Raw genomic sequence first — 22771 nt, 5'->3', positions numbered from 1 at the left:
TAATCAAATAAACTACTATCGCTTCTGAGGTCTCACCACCATCTTCCACTGAAACTGTAAAAGATGTGTTGCATTAAGATGGAAGATATGCATTAAATTTTTTGAGATAGTGTGTCCTTGTAACCAGTGAAGAATAAAAAATAGACAATGAAGTAAAAGAAGAAGTTACGATTACATTAGTCAAACTGTTCATTGCAAAAGCCCGAGGACTATGACATGTTGGCACAAAACCCTGGACTTGTGCGCAGTCAATTCCAGCCCCACAACACAAGTAAAATTAGATTTTATTTAAAATACCCGGAGGTTCTTGACTGAGCCCAATTAACTGCAGTTAGCAGGTTTGTAACATTAACACAAATAACCTTATTCCTGTGGCACTATATAGATACATTATAGACAGCATTATAATTAAACTGACAGAATAATGTAACTGACTGTGTTATCCGTCCCCCCCCCTTCTAACTACCCCCATTCTATATATCTATATATATATATAAATGTATATATACACACACACACCTTTATTCCCCCCCCCCCTTCTAACTACACACACACACATACGCGCGCGCGAAAGGATGGTTGAAAATATTAGTAAAATAAAAGTATGAAGGATCTTTGATGCACTGGAATGATTTCCAGTTAATGTCTTCCTGGTGTTCAGACTTTCGTTTTGGTACTTGTTCCTTCTACACTTGAGATGGTTTTCTCTGACAAGATTGTATATTTTCTCTGCAGATTCAGGATCATTTGAATGAAATGAAATGAAAATTGCTTATTGTCACAAGTAGGCTTCAAATGAAGTTACTGGGAAAAGCCCCTAGTCGCCACATTCCGGCGCCTGTCCGGGGAGGCTGGTACGGGAATTGAACCGTGCTGCTGGCCTGCCTTGGTCTGCTTTCAAAGCCAGCGATTTAGCCTTGTGCTAAACCAGCCTTGTGCTAGCCCATTTCAGGTTTACAGTAAAGATGGGCCAGCCACGTCAGGTTTTAGAATAATAAATCAGTTCTTTCCTTCAGAAATAGTTACTTCCTGAATCACGTCTGCCAAGTTCTCTCAGAAAGAAAGTATCACGCAAGAACCAATCACCGACTTTTGGCAGGCAGAACCTTGTCCCACCGGTTGGCAGTTTGGCAATTGAACCGGTTTGCTCCAAAACTGGTTCCTAAGATTCACTTAGCCTCTCCTCTCCAAACATAAAACCTGGGAACACACTGTCCTGACAAGCAGGCTGCTTCAGCTGGAGTCTTCAGCTTATAGGCACATTCTGAATATGGGTCCACAGACCAAAAATAGTAAAAGAAAATAAATAGAAACAAAAGAAATAAACAGGAAGCACTTTACATTATCACAGCTGAGGAAAGTAAAGAGTTCCACTGATCTCTGACCTCCAAGTCCAAGTCTTGGAGACTGTGCTTTGAGTCTTGATTTCAGTAGAGTCCGGATACAGGAAGGTATTTAAATAATAATAATCTTTATTATTGTCATCAGTAGACTTACAATAATACTGTAATAAAGTTACTGTGAAAATTCCATAGTCGCCACATTCCAGCTCCTGTTCGGGCACACTGAGGGAGAATTCAGAATGCCCAATTCACCTAACAGCACGTCTTTTGGGATTTATGGGAGGAACCCGGAGCAACCGGAGGAAACCCATGCAGACAAGGGGAGAATGTGCAGACTCTGCATATACAGTGACTCAAGTCGGGAATCGAGCCTGGGACCCTGGCGCTGTGAAACAACTGTGCTAATCACTGTGCTATCGTGCGATATTTGTAGTTTATTTGTAGTTTATGAATGAGAAAAATGGCCACCGTCCGATCAATGAGTGAAGGATAGAGAGAGGGGGAAAGAGTATGGATACTAGAGATGAAAAGTAGTTACCTACTTGCCCACAAACCTTGAATCCAATGTAACAGGTATGTCTTCCAAAATACAGGCAAGTTCAAACCATGGGTACATTTGGCCTTTCTATAAAGATTTGAGTTATTCACGGGAAAGGGGTTACATATTTGACGTGATTGAGGAAAGCAAGCTTTTTGAAGTAGATTTAACTATGCAATTTCCATTTGAATTTGGAAGAGTTAGCAAAACCAAAAATGTCAACATGTGAATAACAAGTGCGCACCTGCAAAGCCAAACAGTGGCAGCCCTTGGTTAAATTTCAAAGAGATATGAAGGAACCGTGTGTCTTCGAAGAATTAATAGAAACAAAGTTCTCAATCTTCAAAAGGGTACAAAAAAGATTAAGATGTAATTGCTCACCAGTGCACTGGAAGTCTGTGCAGTTAAGAGTACGTAAGGTAAACTTAGAACTTAGAACAGTACAGCACAGAATAGGCCCTTCGGCCCTCGATGTTGTGCCGAGCATCGTCAATAACCAAGACCAAGCTATCCCACTCCCTGTCTTTCTGGTGTGCTCCATATGCCTATCCAATAACCGCTTGAAAGTTCCTAAAGTGAAGTGAAAATAATCGCCCTTGATGTCAAAACAGCATTTGACCAAGTGCAACATAAAGGTGCCCCACCAAAATTGAACTCAATGGCAATTGGGGGAAAACGTTTTTGTCGTTGGAAGTCATACCTTGCACCAAAGGAAGCTGGCTGTGGTTGTTGGAGGCAAACAACACTGCTGCAGGAGTTCCTCAGGTTGAGGTCCTAGGCCCAAGTATCTTTTGCTGCTTCACTGACCTTCTCTCCATCAAGAAGGTTAGAAATGGGGATGTTTGCTCGTGATTGCACAATGCTAGTTTTAAACTTGAGATATTGCCTGTACGCAACAAGATCTAGACAAGATACACATCAGTAGGAGTCCATTCAGCAACTCAAACCTGCTCCACCATTTGAGAAGATCATTGCTGATTTGATTGTGGTCTCAACTCTACTTTCCTGACTTCCTCCTAAAACCTTTGACTCCCTTGTCAGTCAAGATTCCATCTAACGCAGCCTTAAAATTATTCAATGACCCACACTCTCTGGTGCTCTCTGGGGAAGTGTGTTCCACAGTCTAATGGTCATCAGGGGCAGCACGGCAGCATTGTGGATAGCACAATTGCTCCACAGCTCCAGGGTCCCAGGTTCGATTCCCGGCTTGGGTCACTGTCTGTACGGAGTCTGCACATTCTCCCCGTGTGTGCGTGGGTTTCCTCCGGGTGCTCCGGTTTCCTCCCACAGTTCAAAGATGTGCAGGTTAGGTGGATTGGCTATGCTAAATTGCCCTTAGTGTCCAAAATTGCCCTTAGTGTTGGTTGGGGTTACTGGGTTATGGGGGTAGGGTGGAGGTGTGGATCCTGGGTAGGGTGCTCTGTCCAAGAGCCGGTGCAGACTCGATGGGCCGAACAGCCTCCTTCTGCACTGTAAATTCTATGATATTCTATGATGATCAGGAAAAATCAATTCTCCTCAGCTCCCTCTTAAATGGGAGGCTGTACATTTTAAAAATGTGTCCCCAGTTCTCGTCTCTCCCAGAAGGGGAAACATCCTCTCAGCATTCGCCTCTCATTCTTCTCAATTCCAATGGATACAGGCCCAACCTGTCCACCTTTTCGCACAAGATAACCCTTTATCCTAGGAATCAGGCGAGTGAGTTTCTCTGAAATGCTTCTAAATATATTTTATTCAAGAGACAAAAATAGTACACAGTGTAGCCATCTGGGATGGCCACGTCCCGATTACAAAATGGACACCTGCAAAGAATGCAGGGAAAATTGGACAATGCTATAAGAAACAAGCAGGTGCAAGCTCTGTCTGTTGATTAGAACCTTAAACGCTCAGACAGGACAGAAAGTACCAAACAATCTACATACTAATGAGCCATCTCCGGGGACAAAAGGGAAACATTTAGATACACAATGTTAAGGCAGACCCCCCCCCGGCGCAGATTAAGTCACCAGGACACGCCCAGCGATCAGGGAACCACCCCTCTATTGGAGGAAAATCGATACAGATGATTGGGAAAGTCCCAATTAGTTGAGGCCAAGTTCAAGGCCCGCCCAAAAGCGCACAAAGCCCTTTTCCGTATAAAAGGTATCCCCCAAGGGTGAAACGCCCTCCTTTGGCTTTGGCTCTCACCGAAGAGAGAGACCTGCCTAGCAACTGCATCAGACCAAGTAAGTCCCAAGTCAACGCACGCTACGAGATAGACGCTCCTAGTTGCTACCCTGTAAACAGCTCAACCCAGCAGACTCAGAACCGAGCAACGGCCATTGTTCCCCTGACTGAGTGGGCCCCCAAAGCTAAGTATAGGCTTTAGTAATAGTGGTAGTTTAGTTTGTAGAGTTTATGCATGAGTAGATTTGACTGTTTGTAAATAAATGAGCATTGCTTTTGAATTTACTAACTGGCGTATCGAGTCATTGATCAGTATTCGGTTCTGAACCTTGTAGCGGTGTCGAAAGATACCTGGCGACTCTTGAGCAAACGTGATTTAACAGAGCCAAATTAAGAGCCAACCAAAAGTTAGCAACGACAGTACTCCAGATGTAGTTTCACGAAAGCACTGTACAATTGCAATAAAACTTCCCTACGTTTATACGAGATTCCTCTTGCAATAAACAACAATCTTCCTGTCTACACCAGACGGACTACAGTGGTTCAAGAAGCCACCCTTTCTAAAGAACAACAAAGGATGGGAGATAAAGCCTGCGATGTCCACATCCAGTGAATGAACAAATAAATAAAAACTCAGTTGTGAATCTGGAATTTTCTTTTCCAGAATGATGTGAATGCTCCCTTGTTGCCGATATTTACAGCGAGGATAGACAGATTCTTGCTCTGCCACAGAATTGAGGCTTATGGAGAGTTGGCAGGAGTTGCATGCTGAATATCAGCCATAATTGTAATGAATGGTGGAATAGGCTGGATGGATCAGTCTTCTCCTGCTCCTATTTCCTATGTCCCATGCTACTTACAAACACACTTTCGAGACATAGAATGTCACGTTTGCCAAGGTCACCAGTTTCTGTCCATTTCCCGACTGATGATATCGATCTGAATGAGATGGCGCTTGGATTTACGGCTCTGGTTGGATTCCCACAGGATCAGGGAGTGAAAGAATGAACACATTCAAGGCAGCTTCAAATCAAGCAGCAGTATACAATCAAAATAGATTATATTCCATTGAGGTTCAACTGGTGTGCAACCATCAAATTAAACTTAAGGCAAAGTTGGGTATTCATACAAGTGCAAGTATGCAGGTTGATAACACAACAGTACTTTAAGAGACAAACATTTATAATGATAACATATAAGAAAGTCAAAAATTGAACTAAATGCTAAAAATGGATTTGGAACACATCATCTGCTTCTCAAACACAGCTCGTGTCCAATCATAGAATCTTTTGATGGTAGCCAACATTAATTACAGTTAGAAAGCTATTTTTGAAGATGGCCTTTTGAACACAGCCACATCAGTTTAAAGAAAGCCCAGCAATGCTAAATAGTGCTAATTGCAAAACTGGAGTGGTGTTGTACAAGTGCAGTGTGGCCATCAAGCAAGAACAAGTTTATGTATGAGCATATCAGCCACTGGACAGTCTGATACTTGGTTCAAATATTTGTGTGTCTTGCCCTTCGGGAACGGAGGAAGTGAGAAAAGCTGGAAATCAAAAATTAAGAATAAATCCTGTTGTTAGCATTTAGAACATTTAGAATAGAATCTCTACATTTTAACATGTACTCTTTTAGTGAACAGCGTTTTCCATTTATCCACCAACACTGCTGTACCTGTGGTAGAACAGCTATACTGAGGATACTGTGTAAAAGCTACTGCTCGCTCAATCCCATCTCTCTCCATTTCTTCTACTGCTTCTTCTGTTAGTGGATGAACATATCGGAAACCAATGTAAAATTTGTGCGGTGCTGAAAAATAAGATGTACAAGTAATTTATGGATTATTTTCATCTAATGGAATGGAAAATCGAACAAAGTTTGCACTATGTGCACTTTACTAACATGTTCCAGCTCTTGAAAGATGCCCCCTCTCATCTGTCTTTCTGTGCAACCTCCCAGAGAAATAGATCTCCCAAGATTCTTTGTTGCCAACTATGGCTGCCTTCCCTCTGCCCCATTAGCAACAGAGCCTTGGTTCTACTCGCTGGATCTCCTTCGCTAATCCCTTCTGCCTTTCTACTTTCCAATCCTCTTAAACCTTCTCAAAATCAACCCTTTGACCTAATTTTCCTCTGCAAATTACTTTGGGATGTCTTTTTAAGAGCTGTTATATAAATGCAGCAATCTTCCAAAGATCCTCTTATTCACAGAAATATCTCAGCTTTTCAAAGCGCCAAGATGTTGCCATCTTTTCCCAAAGTCGTTGATATATTAAAAACAGATTACGTTCAAATGCTGTTCAAACAGAATCAATTGCTGCATTTTTTGAGACACGTAGTGCAGGCTAACCACCAAGAATAGTTGCGTCATTATCTTATCAGTCCAGGAATACACAGTCAGTTGAATTACTGCCCTTCTCCATGTTATCTCCCTAACCACAGTATGATTTAAGAAATATTGAGGGATGGGATAGGAGAAGGGCGTGCTTTTTTATTTGATTCGCAGAATTTGAAGTCAGACAATTTACAGTTTAAGTTACCTAACATGCCACGGAAATGAAACAACAAATTACAAAATATAGAATACACTGAAGATATGCAAACCCAATGGACCTAACAGCCTTGTATCTGGAGGTCTAAAGAACCATTTCGGGGCCACATAATAGCAGCTACTTGTAAAACTTTTACACCAATATACACCACTATTTCTCCCCCCCTTTTACTTGAATACCCATGTCTTCCAAATTCAGTGCTGTGTAAAAGCACCCAGTTAAATCTGGGCCACCTAATCAATTTGATTTGTCCTAAAGATATTTGGTCTGCTATTGCTTTGAAAGGCATGCCATTAATATTTAGATTGACAAGAATCACTCACTCAGTTTCCATAAGCTCTTCATAAATGCAACACCTTTGATGTAAATATTCAATGAATTATCGATTGATGTTTTACACTGAGTCATACATTATAAGTCAAATTTAGTCTAATAATGAATCCTTGGAGCAGTAAGGTGGAGGTTAATTTCCTTTTCTTTTGGGCTGTAGATTAGAGCAGCAGAAAGAATAACAGCATTTAACAAATCTGTATGCCTATGCATACAACAACTAGATTGCAAAACTGTGGCACTTCAATTGTTTTCTGTAAAATTACAATAATTCCTAGAGCTACCTCCTGCTTAGTTCCTGCTGATTTTTCACTGTACATTTGCAGACACAATTAAAAAATACATATGGAATCACGGCGCCGAGGTCCCAGGTTCGATCCCGGCTCTGGGTCACTGTCCATGTGGAGTTTGCACATTCTCCCCGTGTTTGCGTGGGCTTCACCCCCACAACCCAAAGAAGTGCAGTGTAGGTGGATTGGACACACTAAATTGCCCCTTAATAGGAAAAAATGAATTGGGTACTCTAAATTTATATATTTTTTAAAAATACATATGGAATAGGAGGAACCTTTATATGCTCCATGTACAAGGTAACACTCCTCAGTTGCCAATAAATAAATATATGCCACAAATATTAATTGCAAATTACAAGGAGCATGAGTTGTATTAATAATTAACAGTTAACATGGTGGGAGAAGGATAAAAACTTCAGACCACAAATCCTCATTTGGTGTTTGTGATTGGCTGGATTCGGTGTTGGACAAAAATAGCCCATTTTCCTCATTAAAATAAATTTAAATCTTCAAAATCTATACCATTAAATGGGATAGACAGAAGAAAAGCAATGGAAACACACATATTTTGAATCATTAAAGGAAATCAGATAAAGAGTGGAAAACTACACAATAGTACAAAGCATCAAAACATAAAGAAATGGACATGTGAGTCGTGGGGGACGATAGATGGCGGGAGCTGGAAGCACCAATAGGACTGGGAGAGGTCATGGACAGCATTAACTCCATGGAGATGGGGAATGTGCCGGGACCAGATAGGTCCCTGGCGGACGTCCACAAAACATTTCCGTCGGCTCTCGTCCCGCACCTTCGAGAGATATTCACAGAGTCATGAGCGAGGGGACCCTGCATTCGATTCTAACACAGGCAACCATATCGCTGATACCCAAAAAAGACAAAGACCCAATGGAATGTGGATCTTTTAGACCTATGTCACTGTTCAATGCGGACACAAAAATACTCGCAAAAGTCCTGGCCAAGAGATTGGAGAATTGCGTACCTCAGGTGATCGCAGAGGACCAGACAGGCTTTGTTCAGTGTAGACAGCTAACTGTAAACATCAGATGGCTGCTGATTGCGATACTAACCCCATCCGGGGAGAGAACACCAGAGGTGATCCTGGTCACCCTGGTAATTGAGCTGCTGGCGATTGCCCTGCAAGACGCGAGGGGCTGGAAGGGAATCCGAAGAGGAGGCAGAGAGCACAGTCTCACTCTATGCAGATGACCTGCTCCTCTACATCTTGGACCCACAAAACAGCATACTTCTGGAAGATTTCACAGATTTCTCGGGCTACAAACTCAACCTGGGCAAAAGTGATTTTCCCGGTGGACCTGAGAAAGAGGGGCAGAGCAGGAAGGTCTACCATTTAAAATAACCCAAAACAGATTGCGCTACTTGGGGATCCGGATAGCCCCCGACTGAACACAGATTCACAAGTGGAATCTGACCAGTCTGGCAGAGGAAGTTAAAAAGGACATACAGGAGAATCCAAGAATCCCTAAAACAATATTGCAAAGGAGAAGAAGAATGGGAGGCCTGGCCCTTCCGAACTTCCGATGCTACCACTGGGCAGCCTAGGCTGAGAAAGTAAAGGGATGTGTGAAGGAAACAAAGATGGAATGGTGAGGATGGAGGAGTCCTCCTGCACAGGAACGACCCTCCGAGCCCTCGCCACGACAGCACTCTGATCTCGCCAGGAAAACACTCAACCAGCCCAGTGGTGGTAGTAACACTAAGAACCTGGAACCAGATGAGGCAGCACTTCCGTCTAACCAAGGTGTCCACCATGGCCCCCATCTGCAGCAACCAAGGTTTCCACCAGCCATGCTCAACACCACCTTTAGGAGGTGACGACAGGACAGGGGGACACTGACAGCTAGGGACTTCTACACGGGGAACAGACTTGCGGCCTTAGATGAGCTGACATAGAACATAGAAAATACAGCACAGAACAGGCCCTTCGGCCCACGATGTTGTGCCAAACCGTTGTCCTAGATTAATCATAGATTATCATTGAATTTACAGTGCAGAAGGAGGCCATTCGGCCCTTTGAGTCTGCACCGGCTCTTGGAAAGAGCACCCTACCCAAACTCAACACCTCCACCCAACACCAAGGGCAATTTGGACATTAAGGGCAATTTATCATTGGCCAATTCACCTAACCCGCACGTCTTTGCACTGTGGGAGGAAACCGGAGCACCCGGAGGAAACCCACGCAGACACGGGGAGGACGTGCAGACTTCTCACAGACAGTGACCCAAGCCGGAATCGAACCTGGGACCCTGGAGCTGTGAAGCAATTGTGCTATCCACAATGCGACCGTGCTGCCCTTAAGAACAAATAAATCTACACTATATCATTTTACCGTAATCCATGTACCTATCCACTAGCTGCTTGAAGGTCCCTAATGTTTCCGACTCAACTACTTACACAGGCAGTGCATTCCATGCCCCCACTACTCTCTGGGTAAAGAACCTACCTCTGATATCCCTCCTATATCTTCCACCTTTCACCTTAAATTTATGTCCCCTTGTAATGGTTTGTTCCACCCGGGGAAAAAGTCTCTGACTGTCTACTCTATCTATTCCCCTGATCATCTTATCCACCTCGATCAAGTCGCCCCTCATCCTTCTCCGTTCTAATGAGAAAAGGCCTAGCACCCTCAACCTTTCCTCGTAAGACCTACTCTCCTTTCCAGGCAACATCCTGGTAAATCTTTTTGCACCTTTTCCAAAGCTTCCACATCCTTCCTAAAATGAGGCGACCAGAACTGTACACAGTACTCCAAATGTGGCCTTACCAAAGTTTTGTACAGCTGCATCATCACCTCACGGCTCTTAAATTCAATCCCTCTGTTAATGAACGCGAGCACACCATAGGCCTTCTTCACAACTCTATCCACTTGAGTGGCAACTTTCAAAGATGTATGAACATAGACCCCAAGATCTCTCTGCTCCTCCACATTGCCAAGAACTCTACCGTTAACCCTGTATTCCACATTCATATTTGTCCTTCCAAAATGGACAACCTCACACTTTTCAGGGTTAAACTCCATCTGCCACTTCTCAGCCCAGCTCTGCATCCTATCTATGTCTCTTTGCAGCCGACAACAGCCCTCCTTACTATCCACAACTCCACCAATCTTCGTATCGTCTGCAAATTTACTGACCCACCCTTCAACTCCCTCATCCAAGTCATTAATGAAAATCACAAACAGCAGAGGACCCAGAACTGATCCCTGCAGTACGCCACTGGTAACTGGGATCCAGGCTGAATATTTGCCATCCACCACCACTCTCTGACTTCTATCGGTTAGCCAGTTCGTTATCCAACTGGCCACATTTCCCACTATCCCATGCCTCCTTACTTTCTGCATAAGCCTACCATGGGGAACTTTATCAAATGCCTTACTAAAATCCATGTACACTACATCCACTGCTTTACCTTCATCCACATGCTTGGTCACCTCCTCAAAGAATTCAATAAGACTTGTAAGGCAAGACCTACCCCTCACAAATCCGTGCTGACTATCCCTAATCAAGCAGTGTCTTTCCAGATGCTCAGAAATCCTATCCTTCAGTACCCTTTCCATTACTTTGCCTACCACCGAAGTAAGACTAACTGGCCTGTAATTCCCAGGGTTATCCCTAGTTCCTTTTTTGAACAGGAGCACGACATTCGCCACTCTCCAATCCCCTGGTACCACCCCTGTTGACAGTGAGGACGAAAAGATCATTGCCAACGGCTCTGCAATTTCATCTCTTGCTTCCCATAGAATCCTTGGATATATCCCGTCAGGCCCGGGGGACTTGTCTATCCTCAAGTTATTCAAAATGCCCAACACATCTTCCTTCTTAACAAGTATTTCCTCGAGCTTACCAATCTGTTTCACACTGTCCTCTCCAACAATATCGTCCCTCTCATTTGTAAATACAGAAGAAAAGTACTCGTTCAAGACCTCTCCTATCTCTTCAGACTCAATACACAATCTCCCGCTACTGTCCTTGATCGGACCTACCCTCGCTCCTGTCATTCTCATATTTCTCACATATGTGTAAAAGGCCTTGGGGTTTTCCTTGATCCTACCCGCCAAAGATTGTTCATGCCCTCTCTTAGCTCTCCTAATCCCTTTCTTCAGTTCCCTCCTGGCTATCTTGTATCACTCCAATGCTCTGTCTGAACCTTGTTTCCTCAGCCTTACATAAGTCACCTTTTTCCTCTTAACAAGACATTTAACCTCTCTTGTCAACCATGGTTCCCTCACTCGACCATCTCTTCCCTGCCTGACAGGGACATACATATCAGGGACACGTAGCACCTGTTCCTTGAACAAGTTCCACATTTCACTTGTGTCCTTCCCTGCCAGCCTATGTTCCCAACTTATGCACTTCAATTCTTGTCTGACAACATCATATTTACCCTTCCCCCAATTGTAAACCTTGCCCTGTTGCACGTACCTATCCCTCTCCATTACTAAAGTGAAAGTCACAGAATTGTGGTCACTATCTCCAAAATGCTCCCCCACTAACAAATCTATCACTTGCCCTGGTTCATTACCAAGAACTAAATCCAATATTGCCCCTCCTCTGGTCGGACAATCTACATACTGTGTTAGAAAAGCTTCCTGGACACACTGCACAAACACCACCCCATCCAAACTATTTGATCTAAACAGTTTCCACTCAATATTTGGGAAGTTAAAGTCGCCCATGACTACTACCCTATGACTTCTGCACCTTTCCAAAATCTGTTTCCCAATCTGTTCCTCCACATCTCTGCTACTATTGGGGGGCCTATAGAAAACTCCTAACAAGGAGTGCTCCTTTCCTATTTCTGACTTCAACCCATACTACCTCAATAGGGTGATACTCCTCGAACTGCCTTTCTGCAGCTGTTATACTATCTCCAATTAATAATGCCACCCCCCCACCTCTTTTACCACCCTCCCTAATCTTATTGAAACATCTATAACCAGGGACCTCCAACAACCATTTCTGCCCCTCTTCTATCCAGGTTTCCGTGATGGCCACCACATCGTAGTCCCAAGTACCGATCCATGCCTTAAGTTCACCCACCTTATTCCTGATGCTTCTTGCGTTGAAGTATACACACTTCAACCCATCTCCGTGCCTGCAAGTACTCTCCTTTGTCAGTGTTCCCTTCCCCACTGCCTCATTACACGCTTTGGCGTCCTGAATATCGGCTACCTTAGTTGCTGGACTACAAATCCGGTTCCCATTCCCCAGCCAAATTAGTTTAAATCCTCCCGAAGAGTACTAGAAAACCTCCCTCCCAGGATATTGGTGCCCCTCTGGTTCAGATGCAACCCGTCCTGCTTGTACAGGTCCCACCTTCCCCAGAATGCGCTCCAATTATCCAAATACATGAAACCCTCCCTCCTACACCATTCCTGCAGCCACGAGTTCAGCTGCACTCTCTCCCTATTCCTAGCCTCGCTATCACGTGGCACCGGCAACAAACCAGAGATGACAACTCTGTCTGTCCTGGCTTTTAACTTCCAGCCTAACTCCCTAAACTTGTTTATTACCTCCACACCCCTTTTCCTACCTATGTCGTTGGTACCAATGTGCACCACGACTTCTGGCTGCTCCCCCTCCCCCTTAAGGATCCTGAAGACACGATCCGAGACATCCCTGGCCCTGGCACCCGGGAGGCAACATACCTTCCGGGAGTCTCGCTCGCGACCACAGAATCTCCTATCTATTCCCCTAACCATTGAATCTCCTACAACTATTGCTTTTCTATTCTCCCCCCTTCCCTTCTGAGCCCCAGAGCCAGACTCAGTGCCAGAGACCTGGCCGCTAGGGCCTTCCCCCGGTAGGTCATCCCCCCCAACAGCATGCAAAACGGTATACTTGTTTTGAAGGGGAATGGCCACAAGGGATCCCTGCACTGTCTGCCTGTTTGGTTTTTTTCCCCCTGACTGTAACCCAGCTATTCTTGTCCTGTACCTTGGGTGTGGTTACCTCCCTGCAACTCTTCTCAATCACCCCCTCTGCCTCCCGGATGATCCGAATTTCATCCAGCTTCAGCTCCAGTTCCCTAACACGGTCTTTGAGGAGCTGAAGTTGGGTGCACTTCCCGCAGGTATAGTCAGTGGGGACACCGGTGGTATCCCTCACCACCCACATCCTACAGGAGGAGCATGTAACTGGCCTAGCCTCCATCCCCTCTTACCTTACAGAATATAGCTGCCGTGTGGACTAACTAGATCTCCGCCCTCCGACTCTGCTCCCAGTCAGCTACACTTTCTGTAAACTCCTGGCTCTCTTCGCACTCTTTGCGGAAATGTCGGAAACAAAATGAAAGGAGCACCTTACTCCCTCCTCACCTCACTCCCTCGGTCACCAAACTCTCACTATCGCACTCAAATGCACCAAATTCAGCACTCAGTGCAAACAAAGTCTGCACTGTAGGGGATCACTTTTATACTGTGAATCTAGCCTCTGAAAAACTGGCCTAATCCAATTAACTAATTAACAAGCTCCAGCTGCAAGTGCCTACAAGTAGAAGCCTGTTTAAAGCGGATTGAAAATTCACCTTCTTCTAAACCAAACAGCAACTTTTAAGTTAATTAACTAAATAAAAGAAAGACTAAACTTTAGATAAAAATGAAGCCTTATACTCCCTCGGTCACCAAACTCTCACTATCGCACTCAAATGCACCAAATTCAGCACTCAGTGCAAACAAAAACGGAGAGACTGGAACTACCAAACGGTCAGGAACGGCAACATCTGCAAATCAAAAACTTTCTTTGCAAGGAGACACAATGTTGGAGGAGTAACTGGATGCAGACAGTCTGGAAAAGGGGAACTTCTGGGATATATACAGCTGACTTTGAGAAAGGACACGTTCCCCAGTGGATGGAACAAAGACTTAGGGACGGACGTAGGGCGAGGACTCTGGAGCGAAGCACTTAACAGGGCAAGCTCCACCTCCTCCTGCGCAAGGATAAGCCTCGTGCAAAGTGGTGCACCGAGCACACATAACCAGAACCCAGATGAGCAGGTTCTCCCTGGAGGTGGAGGACAAATATGAACGGTGCCAGGGAGGCCCGGCCAACCACACCCACATGTTCTGGGCTTGCCCCAAACTTGCTGGGTTCTGGGCAGCCTTCTCCGAGGCAATGTCCAAGGTTGTGAAGGTGAGGGTGGCGCTGTGCCCAGGAGTGGCTGCCTTCGGGGTATCGGACCAGCCAGAACTTCATATGGGGAAGAGGGCCAAAGCCTTTGGCCTCCTAACCGCCCCCAGAGAATCCTGCTCGCCTGGCAATCAGCAGCACCGCTCATAGCAGCAGACTGGCTGGTGGATCTTTCGGAATTTCTCCACCTGGAGAAGATCAAAAACATCATGCGTGGGGCGGAGGAAGGCTTCCTTAAAGCATGGGGGCAATTCACCAACCTGTTAGAAGCCAACAACTGATAGAACGGGGAATTACCAGATCACACAGAAAGCAGATTGGGGTTGGGGGGCTGAAAGAAACACCAAAGAGGGACCGACATGGGTACCAGAGGGCCCATCACAAAGCCACAGGAATAATACAAACACCAAACAAACAGCGAAAGAAAGGACCGAGGATGAGACCTAGAAACAGTAGAAATGGGGAATGGGGGAACTCTGCAGTCCATGTAATGTAGGTACACACAGTGCTGTTAGGGAGTTGCAGGATTTTGACCCAGCAACAGTGAAGGAATGGTGATATATTTCCAGGTCAAGATGGCGAGTGACTTGTCTTTATTTGATGGTAGTGGCCATTGGTTTGAAAGGTGCTGCCTAAGGATACATAGATATATAGATGATAGGAGCAGGAGAATGCCTTTTGGCCCTTCGAGCCTGCTCCACCATTCAGCACGATCATGGCTGATCATCCAACTCAATAGCCTAATCCTGCTTTCTCCCCAAAGCCTTTCATCCCATTCTCCCCAAGTGCTATATCCAGCTGCCTCTTGACTATATTCAAAGTTATAGCATCAACTACTTCCTGTGGTAATGAATTCCACAGGCTCACCACTCTTTGTGTGAAGAAATGTCTCCTTATATCTGTCCAAAATGGTTTACCCTGAATCTTCAAACTGTGATCCCTGGTTCTGGACACACCCATCATTGGTAACATCTTCTCTGCATCTACCCTGTCCAGTCCCGTTAAAATTTTATAAGTCTCTGTGAGATCCCCCCTCATTCTTCTGAACTCAAGAACAATCCCAACCTAGTCAAGCTCTCCTCCTATGACAGTCCCGCCATCCTTGGAATCAGTCAGGTAAACCTTCACTGCACTCCCTCGAGAGCAAGAACATTCTTCCATAGAGAAGAAAACTGCACATAATACTCCAGGTGTCGCCTCACCAAGTCCTGTATAATTGCAGCAACACATCCCTGCTTCTATACTTGAAGCCTTTTGTAATGAAGCCAACATACATTAGCCTTCTTCACCGCCTGCTGCACCTGACTGATGCACAAGGACACCCAGGTCCCGCTGCACACTCCCCTCTCCCAATTTGTAACCATTCAGGTAGTAATCTGCCTTCCTGTTTTTGCTTCCAAAGTGAATAACATCACACTTGGATAAATTATACTACATCCGCCATTGAATTGCCCACTCGCCCAACCTATCCAGATAATGCTGTAGGATTCCTGCATCCTCGTCACAACTCACCCTCCCACCTAACTTAGTATCATCTGCAAACTTTGAGATGTTACATTTTGTTCCCTCATCCAAATCATTAATATATATTGTGAATAGCTGGGGTCCCAGCACCGATCCCTGTGGTACCCCACTAGTTACTGCCTGCCAATTGGAAAAGGACCCATTAATCCCTACTCTTTGTTTCCTCTCTGCCAACCAGTTTTCTATCCACATCAATACATTTCTCCCAAACCCATGCGCTTTAATTTTACACAATAATCTCTTATGCGGGACTTTGTCAAATGCTTTCTGAAAGTCCAAATATACCACATCGACTGGCTCCCCATTGTCAACTGTACTGGTTACATCTTCAAAGAATTCCAACAGATTTGTCAAGCATGATTTTCCCTTCATAAATCCATGCTGACTCTGACTGATCCTGCCACTGCCTTCCAAATGTTCCGCTATAAAGTCCTTGATTATGGATTCAAGTACTTTCCCCACTACTGATGTTAGGCTTACTGGTCTATAATTCCCCGCTTTCTCACAACCTCCCTTTTTGAATATCGGAGTGACGTGAGCCACCCTCCAATGTGCAGGGACAGTTCCAGAGTCTATAGAATCCTGGAAGGTGACCACCAATGTGTCCACTATTTCCAGAGCCACCTCCTTAAGCACTCTGCGATGCAGATTCTCAGGCCCTGGGGATTTATCTGCCTTCAATCCCATCAATTTTACCAGCAGCATTTTTCTACTAACGTTGATCTCCTCAGTTCTTCCCTCTCATTAAACCTTTCGTTTTCCAACATTTCTGGTATCTGATTTGTGTTCTCTTTTGTGAAGACAGAACCAAAGTATGTATTCAATTTCTCAGCCATTTCTTTGCCCTTTATTATGCATTCCCCTGTTTCTGTCTGAAGGGGGCCTACATTTCTCTTTACCAATCTCTTTCTCTTCACATATCTATAGAAACACTTAGTGTCAGTCTTTATGTTCCCTGCAAGCTTTCTTTCGTACTGTACTTTCCCCTTCTTAATCAATCCCTTCATTCTTCTTTGCCGAATTCTAAACTGCTCCCAATCCTCAGACCGATTATTTTTCTTGGCCAATCTGTATGCCTCTTCCTTGGATCGGATACTATTTCTAATTTCCTTTGTAAGCCATGGATTAGCCCTCTTACCCCCTTTGCTTTTCTGCCAGACAGGAATGAACAGTTGCTGTAGTTCCCACATGCATTCCTTGAATGTTTGCCATTGCCTATCCACTGTCATCCCTTTAAGTAACTCTCCCCAATCTATTAAGGCCAACTCATGCCTCATATCTTCAGAGTTCCCTTTATTAAGATTCAGCACCATAGTCTCCATGTTGATAAAAAGGTCTATCATGTTATGGTCGCTCATCCCCAAGTCGTTTCGTACAGTCAGATTGGCAATGATTCCATTCTCATTACACAGTGCCCCAACTAAGGATGTGCAGGTTAGCTGGATTGGTCATGCTAAATTTCCCCTTCGTGTCCAGGTATGTGTAGGTTAGGTGGGGTTATCGGGTTGCAGGGATAGGATGAGAGCCTAGTTAGGGTTCTTTTTCAGAGGGCCACTGCAGACTTGATGGGCCGAATGGCCTCCTTCTGCACAGTAGGGGTTCTATGATTCTTCTATGAAGGAGCCTTGGCAAGTCCCTGCAGTACACCTTGTAGATGGCACACAATGCTGCCACTGTTCGTCAGTGGTGAAGGGAGTGAATGTTTGTGGGAGGGGTACCAATCAACCAGGCTGCTTTGTCCAGGATGGTGTTGAGTTTCTTGAGTGTTGTTGGAACAGCACTCATTCAGGCAAGAGGAGAGTATTCCATTACACTCCTGACTTGTGCATTGTAGATGGTGGATAGACTTTAGGGAGTAGGTAGATGAGCTACCTCCCACAGAGGATGAGCTACTTCCCACAGGATTCCTAGCCTCTGAACTGTTCTTGTAGCCACAATATTTACATGCCTGGTCCAGTTCAGTTTCTGGTAAATGGCAACCCTCAGAATGTTGATAATGTGGATTCAAAGATGGTAATGTTACTAACTGTAAAGGGGTGATGGTTAGATTCTCTCTTGTTGGAGATAGTCATATGAACCACACAAGTGCTAGGCAACGTTACTTGCCACTTGTCAACCCAAGCCTGGATATTGTCCAGGTCTTGCTGCATTTGGGCATGGATTGCTATCCGAGGAGTCGCAAATGCTGCTGAACATTTTGTAGTCATCAGCAAAAATCCCTGCTTCTGACCTTATGATGGAAGAAAGGTTATTAATAAAGCAGGTGAAGGTGGTTGGCCTAGAGATATCCCAGATTGACCTCCAACAACCACACTCATTTTCTTTTGTGCCAGGTATGACTATAACCAGCAGAAGGGGATTTCTCCTGATTCTCATCGTCTCCAGTTTTACTAGGGCTCCTTGATGCCACACTTCGTCAAATGCTGCCTTGTTGTCAAAGGCAGTCACTCTCACCACATGCCTTTTCAATATCATTTAACATCTGTATACATTTTTAGTAATCTCCTGAACTGGCTTCAATCATCTGTGGAGGTTGGAGAGGAATTTCCCGAAATGTCTTTGCCTCTCATTGCCTCAGTATGTTTGTAGCAGGAATCGCATTGAAGAACAAGTGGTACCCATTGAGAATGAGTGGAGTAACAGCATCACAGAACATTTTCTACAATAGAATCTTTGGAAACATTATTGGAATTGTTAAAGAGTTAATTCAAGTAAGAGTAAAGTATTGACATGCATTAAGAGACTTGGTGGACTAAAGCACTAAAAATAGATTAATTCATCATATCTTGAAATAAATGGGAACCAGTGTTGTTGATACAAAGCTAGGTGGGAATGCAAGTTGTGGAGAGGACACAAAGAGATATAGACAGGTTAAGTGAATGGGCAACAAGGTGGAGCATAGTGTGGGCAAGTGTGAAAAGTGATTCACTTTGGTAGTTAAGAGTAGAAAAGCAGTAAAGTTTCAGAAGGATTATAGTGTACTTGTTCAAGGGACAAAGAACGTTAGCCTGCTGATCCAGCAAAGAACTAGGAAGGCAACTGCATGTGTGCCTTTAATGCAAAGGGGGATCGGAGTACAAGAAGAAAGAAGTCCAGTACAATTATAAAGAGTTTTTGTGGAATACTGTATGCTGTTGGTCTCTGTATTCAAGGAAGGATTGGTTAACTAAATTGATTCCTGAGTAGGGAGGGTTGTCCCATGGGTTGGGTAAATTAGGCTTTGCTCTCTGGAGTTAAGATCCCATTGAAACATGCAATATTCTGAAGGGGCTTGACAGGTTAGGCACAGAGGTTGTTTCCCAGGAATTTACAACATGGGATTACAGACTCATGATAAGGGGTTGTTCATTTAGGACCAAGATGAGGAGGAAGTTCTTCATTCAGAGGACTGTGAACCACTGGAATTCTCCAGCCAAGAGGGTTGTAGATGCTCCATTGTTTAATATATCGAAGGTTGAAATAGAATTTTCGTCTCCCTGGGAAGAGTTTTGGCAAATTGGCGAGAAAAGTGGCGCTGAGGCAGAATGCCAGCCTCGTACTGAATGGCACAGCATGCTCAAAAGGGCCATGTGCTCCACTCCTACTTATGTTCTTATATGGTGTAGTGGGAGCTACCAAATTGATGAAATTTTTAAAGCTCTGAAGATAATGAGACAAAAAAAATGTCACAGGTCCTTTATGACTTTTGCTTATTCAAGTCCATTTTCTGGGGTGCAATTAAAATGTCAAACAGTATTTATGACAGAAAACAGGTACTCTTAACAAATACCTGCAATACACAACCTTGTTTGCTGGATACATTAAAATTGAAGACACATTCAATGTATTGGTGTATTATACAAATAATCTTCTGCTGGTGAAACGTTATAAACTGAAGCAATACCCGTCTCTGGAGATAAGTCATCAAGCAGTTTCACCATGCCATCTCCTTGCTTGGCAGTCCACATTTTAATCGGAGACCCTCCACCAATTCTGTGGTATTGTTCCCTGATCTTTGGAGTACGGCGCTTTGCAATAAAAGGAGCAAGTTTGCTGAAAAAAATAATCCCAGAAATTAAGTTGCTGTTTTCCTTCCTCACTATTGCCTCTTGCAGGATCTTGCTCTTAAAGTATAAAAGCAAATACTGGGCATGTGTCCCTACTGCTTATTCACCATCAACAAAGTTACATGATGATTGGAGTATACAGGTACAGCAACTGATTAGGAAGCAAATGGAATTTTGGTGTTTACTGCAAAGGGAATAAAATATAAAAGTAGGAAAGCTTTGCTGCAGTTGTTACAGGCCTTCATTAAATCAGATCTGGAGTATAGTGTAGAGTTTTGGTCTCTTTATTTTAAAAAGGATATAATTACATTAGAAACAGTTCACAGAAACTTCAGACAGCTCATTCTGAAATGAAGGGCCTACCTTATGAAACAAGGTTGGACATGGAGGGCCTTTATTCATTGGAGCTTAGAAGAATGAGAGGAGATCATATTGAAACATATAAGATCCCAACCAGACTTGATAGGGTGGGTACTGGGAAGATAATTCCTCTTGTGGGGGAGACTAGAATGAGGGGAGACAGTTTAAGAATAAGATGTCTTCCTTTTATGATGGAGATCAGGAGAATTGCTTTCTCTCAAAGGGTTGTTAGGCTGTGGCATTCTCTTCTCCGCAAAGCAGTGTCGGCTGGGTCACTGAATTTATTCTAGACTTAGTTAGGTAAGATTCTTTAAAAAAAAAAAAATTTAGGGTACCCAATTCATTTTTTCCAATTAAGGAGCAATTTAGCGTGGCCAATCCCCCTACCCTGCACATCTTTGGGTTGTGGGGGCGAAACCCACGCAAATAAGGGGAGAATGTGCAAACTCCACACGGACAGTGATCCAGAGCCGGGATCGAACCTGGGACTTCGGCGCCGTGAGGCAGCAGGGCTAACCCACTGCGTTAGATAAGATTCTTGGCTGACAATGGAGTCAGGAAAGTGCAATAGAGTCCACAATCAGATTTGCCATGACCTTATTGAATGGCAGAGCAAGTTTGAAGGGCAGAATAGCCTTTTCCTTCTCCCAGCTCCCATGTTCCGATATACACACTACTGCAAGAACTTTGGGTCAATCTCAACTAAACTTGGAGGGATTATAACTTAGACCAAAGAGGTGCTGACATACAAATTCAAACCAAAAATAGGCCATTCAGCCCCTCGAACATACTCCGCCATTCAATAAGAAGATGGCTGATCTGACTGTAACCTCGAGCCCCCCCCCCCCCCCCCCCCCCCCCCCACCAGTAACCCTTTACCCCCTTGTTTATCAATAATGTATCTACCACTGCCTTAAAAATATTCAAAGACTCTGCTTCCACTGCCTTTGGAGGAAGGGAATTCCAAAGACTCACTATCCTCAGAAAATAATTATCCTCATCTCTGTCTTCGGCATTAAGTGAATTGGACATTCCGAATTCTCCCTCTGTGTACCGGAACAGACACCAGAGTGTGGCGACTAGGGGATTTCACAGTAACTTCATTGCAGTGTTAATGTAAGCCTACTTGTGACACTAATAAAGATTATTATTAAGTGGGTGACCTCTTATTTTTAAATAGTAGTCCCTAGTTCTAGATTCTCCCACAATAGGAAACATTGTTTCCACACCCTCAGGATCACCATATCCATATATTCTTTACGCCATTGGTATTTAGAAATCTGCCAATCTCTAACATACTCAATGACTGAGCTTCCAATGCCTTCAGGGTAGAGAATTCCAAAGATTCACAACTCTCTTGAGCGAAGGAAAGCAACAGGCGGCATGCAGAGCCAAGGATGATTAGGTGGCTGAAGAAAAAAGTTGACAGAAAGCGACAGGGAACAAACAATCAGAGAAAAACGATGATGAACAGGCTACCCCGGAATAGCATACTAAGAGAAAATATCTGAATTATGATTAAAAGTTGCAATCAATACCAATATACATGTTTATATAATTGTAGGAATTAATCTAATCTATTTAATAAGAATCCGATAATTTTATATGAAGCACACTATGCTTTAAAAGCAGCTTCTGCTGTTCCAACTGATCACTTTAAAACAAACAGAATTCAGCTACTATAGAGTTTACCTTTGAACTGGAAGTGGAATAAGATCTTTATCTGTGAAAAGCCGAAGTAGGAAATCATGAACATCATCTAAAGTTTCAGGTCCTCCCATGTTTAACATGAGGATGCCGGTCTTGGGTTTCCTGATCAAATGGGAGGACAAAGAAGAAGTGTTTAGAATAGGGACACATACTGAGCAATTTCTTCAAAAGCATAATTGCAAAATTGTTACAGCACAGAAAGAATCCATTCAGCCTGTCAAACCTGTCAGCTCCCTGCAAGGACAACTTAGCGAGTCCAACTCTCCGGTCTCTTTCCCTTAAATCCTTACCCTTGAAATGCTTATCCAATTTCCTTTTGAATGCCACAATTGAATCCGTGTCCGCCACCCTTAAAGGCAGTGCATTCCAGACCCTAACCACTCACTGTATAAAAAAAGTTATTCTTCACATTGTCAAATGGCGATCGTCTTAAATCTGTGTTCTTGGGTGCTCTATCCTTCTGCCAATGGTAATAGATTCTCAAAATCCACTGTTCCCAGATCCATCATAATTTCCAACACCTCTGTCAAGTCTTTTCTCAACCTTCTCTTCTCCAAGGAGAACAGCCCCAGCTTATCCAATCTATCTATGGAACTGGAGTCCCTCATCCTGAAACCATTCTTGCAAATCTTTTCTGCACCTTTTCTAATACCTTCACAGACGTCCTAAGTGCAGTGCCCAGGATTGAACACTATATTCCAGTTGAGATAGAACCAGTAGACTTCCGGGTGCGGCGATGACCAG

General features: G+C 44.0%; 1 protein-coding gene across 3 annotated transcripts in view; it reads right to left on the bottom strand.

Annotated features, from left to right (window-relative positions):
• fech (ferrochelatase) overlaps window positions 1-22771 on the bottom strand; it is a 76702-nt gene that overhangs the window by 28105 nt on the left and 25826 nt on the right. For all 3 annotated transcript variants that reach the window (XM_072497359.1, XM_072497361.1, XM_072497360.1), the window contains exons 3-5: window positions 22010-22129; window positions 19795-19943; window positions 5722-5856 (exon numbers count right to left, since the gene is read on the bottom strand). In XM_072497359.1, the coding sequence (XP_072353460.1) occupies window positions 5722-5856; window positions 19795-19943; window positions 22010-22129 (404 nt within the window). The remainder of the gene's footprint in view (window positions 1-5721; window positions 5857-19794; window positions 19944-22009; window positions 22130-22771) is intronic.

The sequence above is a fragment of the Scyliorhinus torazame genome, chromosome 3, assembly GCF_047496885.1.
Source record: "Scyliorhinus torazame isolate Kashiwa2021f chromosome 3, sScyTor2.1, whole genome shotgun sequence".
Taxonomy (NCBI): Eukaryota; Metazoa; Chordata; class Chondrichthyes; order Carcharhiniformes; family Scyliorhinidae; genus Scyliorhinus; species Scyliorhinus torazame.
The sequence above is the reverse complement of the archived record's forward strand: the minus strand, read 5'-3'. Positions and strand labels throughout refer to the sequence as shown.